The 7586-nt window shown below is 35.1% G+C and overlaps 1 protein-coding gene across 1 annotated transcript; it reads left to right on the forward strand.

The window, feature by feature from the left end:
- Positions 2193 to 5717, forward strand: LOC109821445. The gene is made up of 5 exons (XM_020387630.1): positions 2193 to 3149; positions 3333 to 3459; positions 3538 to 3756; positions 3872 to 4946; positions 5147 to 5717. The coding sequence occupies exons 1-5, from the start codon at positions 2193 to 2195 to the stop codon at positions 5715 to 5717; spliced, it is 2949 nt and encodes a 982-aa protein (XP_020243219.1).

Below are 7586 nucleotides of genomic sequence, written 5' to 3' on the forward strand. Positions count from 1 at the left end.
ACCTCTCCTATTCCTTAATTTCATCCATTAGTCTCAATCACTAACAATAAGGAACTCCCTAAATAGAACCCTTTATTTTTAGCAGAAACTAAACATACTTAATTTTTGTAACCTCGTAATAACAAATTAATCTCCCACACTCTCTCTCTTTCTTAATTTTCAGTAATAATGTGATATCTTTATCATAGAGAATAGATCCCTGTATTCATATAAATGAGTTTGAGGTTTTCGGGTTTTGCACTTACTATGTATATGGAAAAATATTTAGCACTAGCATAATATGCACATAGCAGTCCATATTTTTCAGCGTACCGAAGAAAAAAGATTAAAAATTTTAATATCAAATAATATTCACTCTGCTATTGTGGAAATTAAGTTTGAACTGAGGATATACTTTGGTCATACCCATCATGATGGTTCCTTAAAAAATCATGTACTGAGTTGCAAAATTCATCCTTCACAAAAACTTTTGTTTGATTAAAATTTGTAGGTTTAACTTAAAAATATTGTTAGAGCAAAATAATGACACATATTACTGTAAGCCCCATAACTTTTTGTTATGATGTTTGTTCTTAACAATCGAAGAATCTCTGATTAAGTCTTTTCAGAGGACTATATAGATTTTGGTTAATTTTTTGGCTCTGATAGAGTATGATCTTAGTTGTTATAGAACTTAAACTTTTTCTAATTAATACAAAATATTTAAATTATTTTTTAATAGTCGGTATGTTATTTATCCTACCTAATGGTATAACTATATTACGAATTTGTGAATAAAAAACCCCAGCATGTGCTAAATTATAAATGGTAGACATTACATTAAATTATAAAACAAATAGAATTATGCCTTTTAGGTTCACAAATTGAACAATGTCTTTCAAGTATTCCATAAGTTTTATTGGAAAGATCAGGTTTCATAAAACTAAAATTTAAAAAAAATTATAGAGTGAACCTTTAAATTTGTAGAACAACCTTGAAACTTCATAATTTTACAGATTTGCCATAAAATTAGCAGAAAGGACATTGAAATGTCATAAATAAACCTCATAAAAGATTATATTTACTCTAGGATTTTAATGATAAAAAGATGGAAAAAAATCCTCAAATTACATCTAACACCAAACTTATTATAAAAAAAAGATAAGCATAAAATTAATCCAACAACGTGCAACGTGCACTATACTAGTGTAATATATATATATATATATATATATATATACGTGGGAGATTGAAAGTCCGCAATGCAAGACACCGGCGTGTGCCAAGTACTGCAAGCACCATTACTACGGCGGGCATGGTCACTGCATCAGCCGCAACATTTGCCGATGCAAGGAACCTTGTCGTTAGCAGGGAAAAAGGCCTATATAAATTTCATTAGTTTTTAAAGTACTCCTGAGAAATTCCATTAGTGACTAGAGTTAGATACAATGCCATGGCAGTCTAAAAACTCATGGAAAATATAAAAGAGATTTTTATTACCTACATGAGTAGCAAGAGAGTTTTCCTGTAGTGTTGATGATATATAAATCTTTATTTGCAGCGTGTAAGACACTTGATGTTGAAGTAAATGATCCTAAATATATTATAGATCTTAAATATATTATAATGAACTAAGTGGTTGTTTAGTTGGCAGAAAATAGAAGGGTAACAAATATTACAGTCAAATTTCTTTCCAGAAAATGATAATAGACTTGTATCTTACAGAAATAATCTATAAATCTTTCTGTAGCAAGTTTGAAAATAGATTTCCTACAATAAAAGTATGAATATCCAAACAATGGATATAAATATCCAAACGACTGCTTTAGTGTTACTTCCCTGCAAATGTTGTATTTACAACTGCAACATTAATTTCCTGCAAATGGTTTATTTACAATTGCAGCATTACTTTCATAAAAATTCTGTATAAACAATTGCAGCATTCCAATCACCCCTAATAGGAAAAGATAAAATATTTACCATGAGATCAAGTTGTTGTTTGTATTACAATCTTGGCATTGACACAAAAAACCAAACGGAAGTTTGTTGCAAGTAAGTATTATTTCTTATTGTACAAATATGACTTTCTTTTAGGTCTTGAAATATCTAAGCTAAACAGTTTGCAGGATGTGTTAAATTTTGGCGGTTCTTTTACGGTGCATGTTAGCGGGCGATTCTTGCGTTGCTAACGTGTGCCCCCACCATGATTCTTGATGGGAAAAAAGAAATTGCTCTATAAGTCTCTGCCCTCTGAATCTCATAGATCTGGTAGTTTTTCTTGGGCTGATGCAAATGATTCTGAGGAGTTCCTTTTATCTCAACATCTTTCTGCTAAATCTCCAAGAATCTTGGACTCTAATCTCTTGAATTCAGTATCGGATTCAGAAAAAGTTACGATTCCTTTAGTTTCTGTTGAGAAAATACCTGGTGAAGTCTCTTCAGATGGACAAAATGAATCAAAGAATGATAATACTAACAGAGTTTTTATGGATTTTCCACCCTTGGAGTCTGGAAAAGTCTTCAAAAATTCAGTCCCTGCTAATAGCAATGCCAAGAAAAGCTGGGTTAGTTTCTTTTCTGACAATAGAAAGCTTGGTTGTGGCCTAGATTTGAATTTTTTACCCCCTAATGAAAAAGATACAGTGATTTTTGAGGAGGATGAATGGTATGAAGATGCATCTATTTGGGATTCTGCACTTATTGGTCAAGTACTGGGGATAAATATCAAGTTTAAAGCTATGGAAGCTTTTGTTCAAAAAGTTTGGTCACATTTGGCTTTGCCTAAGATCTGTATTCTTAAACTAGGGCTATTTTTATACAAATTCAAAAGCAAAGAAGATATGATGATTATTCTGGAAAGTGGACCTTGGTTCTTTGGATCTAGACCACTTCTTCTTAAACCCTGGTCGATTGATGAAGAGATAGGTAAAAGAAATGACTGCTTATATCCAATGTGGATTCAGTTACCAGGTCTGAGATTAAACCTGTGGAATGCTAAATGTATTAGTAAAATAGCTAGTCTTATTGGCAAACCTATTGCCACTGATAAGCTAACTGCAAGCAGGCAGAGGCTAGAATATGCTAGAGTCCTTGTTGAGGTTAGTATGCCATCTCCTCTTCCAGATCATATCTCCATTCAGGGACCAAAGGGGAAAAATATTATTCAGAAGGTGATCTATGAATTAAAACCTAGATGATGTGACTTTTTTAAACAAGTGGGACATGAAACTAACTATTGCAAGAGGTAAATTGGAATACAAAGATGGGTGCCTAAAAGCAAAGTTGTTATCAATGAAAATAAACCTGAGAACAACTTGAACCCACTTGATGAGCATGATATTGCTCAAATAAAGGCTGTTGATAAAGGAAAAGAGATTATCCAATATTCTGGAAATAATGGTAACAGTATCAATGATTTCCAGCCTGAAAGGTTTTCTGTGCATGTTGTGCATGATGAGAACCTGAATGATCATAGTAGCAGTATTGTATAGTCTGGTGCAAAACTGACTGAAAAGGAGCCTAACTATATGCAACAAGCTCATGTGGTGCATGTTTTAGGAAATGGAGTTGATATACAACAAATAAGCAGCAAGTCGGGTTTACTGCAGGCTGTGCATGTTGAAGAATGTGCACAGCAATCTGAAACTAGTTCAAAGCAAATAATTGGTTCTGGAAAAAATGTTGATAATTCTTGGATACTTGTTCAAGGGTCTAGAGTTAAAAGAAATGCATCTCCATTATTTTCCAGTTGCTCAGATATTGATCCCTCTGTTATTGGTAAGGGGGACTATTCTAGATGAATTTGTCTTTTTGGAACATTAGGGGGTTGAATAAATCCTCTAAACGGCTCTTGGTTAAAAAAAATTGTTGCAATATCATATTTCTTTCATAGCTCTCCTGGAAACCAAAATAAAAGAATCAAAATTATCAAATTCTGCCAAGAGGATTGCAAATGACTGGAAATGGTTGTCAAATGTTAGAAACTCCTCTAAAGCTAGGATTCTTATTCTGTGGGATCATAGAATTCTGGATACTCAGGTTGTAAATATCTCAGACCAGCAAATTACTTGTGCAATTAAATATCTTGATGGGAGGCTAGATTGTGTCATCTCATCTGTATATGGTTTCAATCAAACGGAGGGCAGAAAAGAATTATGGGCAGATTTAATTCAAATTCAGGAAATAATAGGAAATGTTCCCTGGCTCATCTGTGGGGACTTTAATGTAATGATTGATAAAGATGATTCAGACCAGCAAATTACTTGTGCAATTAAATCTCTTGATGGGAGGCTGGATTGTGTCATCTCATCTGTATATGGTTTCAATCAAACGGAGGGCAGAAAAGAATTATGGGCAGATTTAATTCAAATTCAGGAAATAATAGGAAATGTTCCCTGGCTCATCTGTGGGGACTTTAATGCAATGATTGATAAAGATGATAAGCTTGGTGGTGCAGTCTTGTCTGACTCAGATACTAGGGACTTCAACAATTGCATTAAAGACTGTCACCTAAACCATATGAAAACTCTAGGCTTCTTTTATACCTGGAATAATAAGCAAGAGGCAGAAGCAAGAGTGTGGAGTAGGCTAGACAGAGCTCTAGTGAATGATCAATGGATTACTGCTTATAATTCAAGTTATGCAGAATATTTGTTACCTCATTTTTCAGACCATTCCCCAGGCCTGATTTCTATCTATGAGGATTGTTTGCAAGGGAAAAAATCATTTAAATTCTTCAAGATGTGGACCAAACATGCTGATTATCTGCCTACTGTTTCTAATACCAAACTCAAAATGCTAAAAGAAGCCTTGAAAGTGCTAAACAAGAGACATTTCTACAATATTAGTGAACAGGTTCAAAGAGCAAAGCTAGTTTTGGAAGATACTCAGGAAAAACTTCAAAATAACCCTCTAGACACTATACTCATCAGGAGAGAAAAAGAAAACCTTTCTTCTTACAACAAATTGTTGGACTGTGAAGTATCATTCTCTCAGCAAAAAGCAAGAATAGCTTGGAGTGTGCATGGTGACAGAAGCACAAGTTTTTTTCATGCTGCTATCAATTAGAACAGACATAATAATAATGTGGGTGTTCTTTATAACAGTAGAGGGGACAGGATTACTGATGGGGGGAGATTGTTAATGAGCTTATTTCTTTTTTTACTAGCCTGTTGGGCACTTCTGTTGCTACTTCTCCCCCTGACAGGAACATTATCAAAACTGGGCCTTGTCTGACTGAAACTCAAGTCAGGGATTTATCTAAACCTGTTTCTAAAGAGGAAATTAAAGAGGCTATCTTCTCCATGTCTGATAACAAAGCACCAGGGCCTGATGGATACAGTGCTTCTTTCTTCAAAACAGCTTGGCCTATCATTGGTGAAGATATTTTAAAATCTATAGGGGATTTCTTCAGAAATGGAAAGATACTGTTCACTATCAATTCCACTTCCATTACCTTGGTTCCTAAGGTACAATGCCCAAAAACTCCTGCAGATTTCAGGCCAATTGCCTGCTGTAATTGCCTATACAAATTCATCTCTAAAGTCCTAGCTAACAGGATAAAATCAGTTATGGGCTACCTAGTGGATGAAGCACAAAGTGCTTTTGTCAAAGGCAGACAGATTTCTAGCAATATATCTCTGGCGCATGAACTTTTTAAAAGCTATAATAGGAAACATATATCACCAAGAGTTATGCTCAATATTGATATTAATAAGGCTTTTGACACTATCAGCTAGAGTTTTCTTACTGACATGCTAGAAGGGCTGAATTTCCCTGAGGTCATGATAAACTGGATTAAAACATGTATTTCTACTCCAAAGTACTCAATCTCTCTTAATGGCTCCCTCCATGGGTACTTCAAAGGGAAACGTGGATTGAGACAGGGTGACCCCCTCTCTCCTTACCTCTTTATACTGGGAATGGAATACTTTTCTAGGATGTTGAATTCCTTAAAGAATGACAGGCTCTTCAAATTTCACCCAGGATGTAACAAGCTCAAGATTACTCACCTTGTTTTTGCAGATAACCTCCTATTGTTTGCAAAAGGTGAAATTTATTATGTGAAAAAGCTGCAACAATGTGTTAAGGAGTTTAGTGCAATATCAGGACTTGTTGCAAACCCTGAAAAAAGTTCTGTGTTTTATGGGAGACTAGAGTTATCTGTAAAAACCTCTATAGCAAATCTTTTGGGCTTTACTGAAGGAGTTTTGCCAATCAAATACCTGGGGGTTCCCCTCATTTCTAATAGGTTATCTTTCCTGGACTGCGGTCCTCTCTTCTCTAAAATATCTAGACAATGGATGATCCTAAGGATACTGGAACTAGAGCTCTGATACCAACTGTGACGCCCCTGGGTTCACACAAGGCTGCAGTCCATGGTGAAACAAAGAATGTCAAACCTGCTATGCACCACACCGTGCAATAACATGTTTCACCATCACAATTAACATCCATCTAGTAGAATCAACAACTGGTGTAGGTACAAAACAGGTAAAAGATAATACAAGGAAGACTGATGAAATGATAATAGTCACATAAATATCTCATCATCCAACAATACAGAAATACATAATCCAGATCTGAGTAGATAAACTTAAATACTCAACAAGTCTCAAATACAACTGTCTGACGATAAGAAATAAGGCATACAGCCTTTATAACTACTAGAACAAGACTCTCAAATGTCTAACCTCACTACAGTGGAGCCCAAAGAAAAATAATACATAGCTAGAAAGTAAAGCTGAACACTAATGTGGTTCGCTATCAACCTGCGGCTCTCCGTGCTCCTAGCTCATGACCTGAAAGGGGGAGGGACAACGAGCGTCAAAGCGCTAGCGAGTAACATCACAACCAACCCCAAGGGAACAGGGCTCGTTGTATAAGAAAATACAGATAATATGTATAATAGATCTAAAATCATTGATCCTACTAAAGAGGGTTTTAGTATTTAGAAATTTACAACACGAGCATAGGTACGTCGAGCGAAATAATCCAAACAAGGAAACCCTCATGTATATACCTTGTATCTCAAATTGTAAATCTCTAAACAACAAACCCGAGGTTCTAGTACAGAAACAATAATAAAAGAAATACAGCAAATCTCAGAACATTATATAATGCCATACCAAAGCTAACATGAAAGTCATGTTATTATTTACATAAGTGCCATATCAACATCATGTCGTAGTTTCCAAACTCATGAAATAGGTGTCAAATGTCCAACACGAGGTCTGGAATGAATTTATAGTCCAACACGAGGACTTCTATAAATCACAGTCCAACACGAGGACTTCTATAAATCACAGTCCAACACGAGGACTTTCATAACTCACAGTCCAATCTCAAGGACTTCTATAAATCATAGTCCAACACGAGGACTTTCATAACTCACAGTCCAATCTCAAGGACTTCTATAAATCATAGTCTAACACGAAGACTTTCATAACTCACAGTCCAAATCTCAAGGACTTCTATAAATCATAGTCCAACACGAGGACTTAGAAACTGTAAAAAATATCGCTGTGGTATATAGTGAAAACTACTTATGTCAATTCATAATCATATCAGTGTATATATCCACAATTGATGCCCTCAGGTCATCTATT

Source organism: Asparagus officinalis, chromosome 8 (assembly GCF_001876935.1).
Source record: "Asparagus officinalis chromosome 8, Aspof.V1, whole genome shotgun sequence".
In the NCBI taxonomy this organism is placed as follows: domain Eukaryota; kingdom Viridiplantae; phylum Streptophyta; class Magnoliopsida; order Asparagales; family Asparagaceae; genus Asparagus; species Asparagus officinalis.

Bases quoted from the DNA above. Each gene is read 5' to 3' on its own strand.
- LOC109821445 (XM_020387630.1), top strand. From the start codon at position 2,193: ATGGGAAAAAAGAAATTGCTCTATAAGTCTCTGCCCTCTGAATCTCAT. The intron at 3,150-3,332 runs GTGATCTATGAA...GCTCAAATAAAG, and splicing joins GGAAAAATATTATTCAGAAG to GCTGTTGATAAAGGAAAAGA. The intron at 3,757-3,871 runs GTAAGGGGGACT...TTTCTTTCATAG, and splicing joins TATTGATCCCTCTGTTATTG to CTCTCCTGGAAACCAAAATA.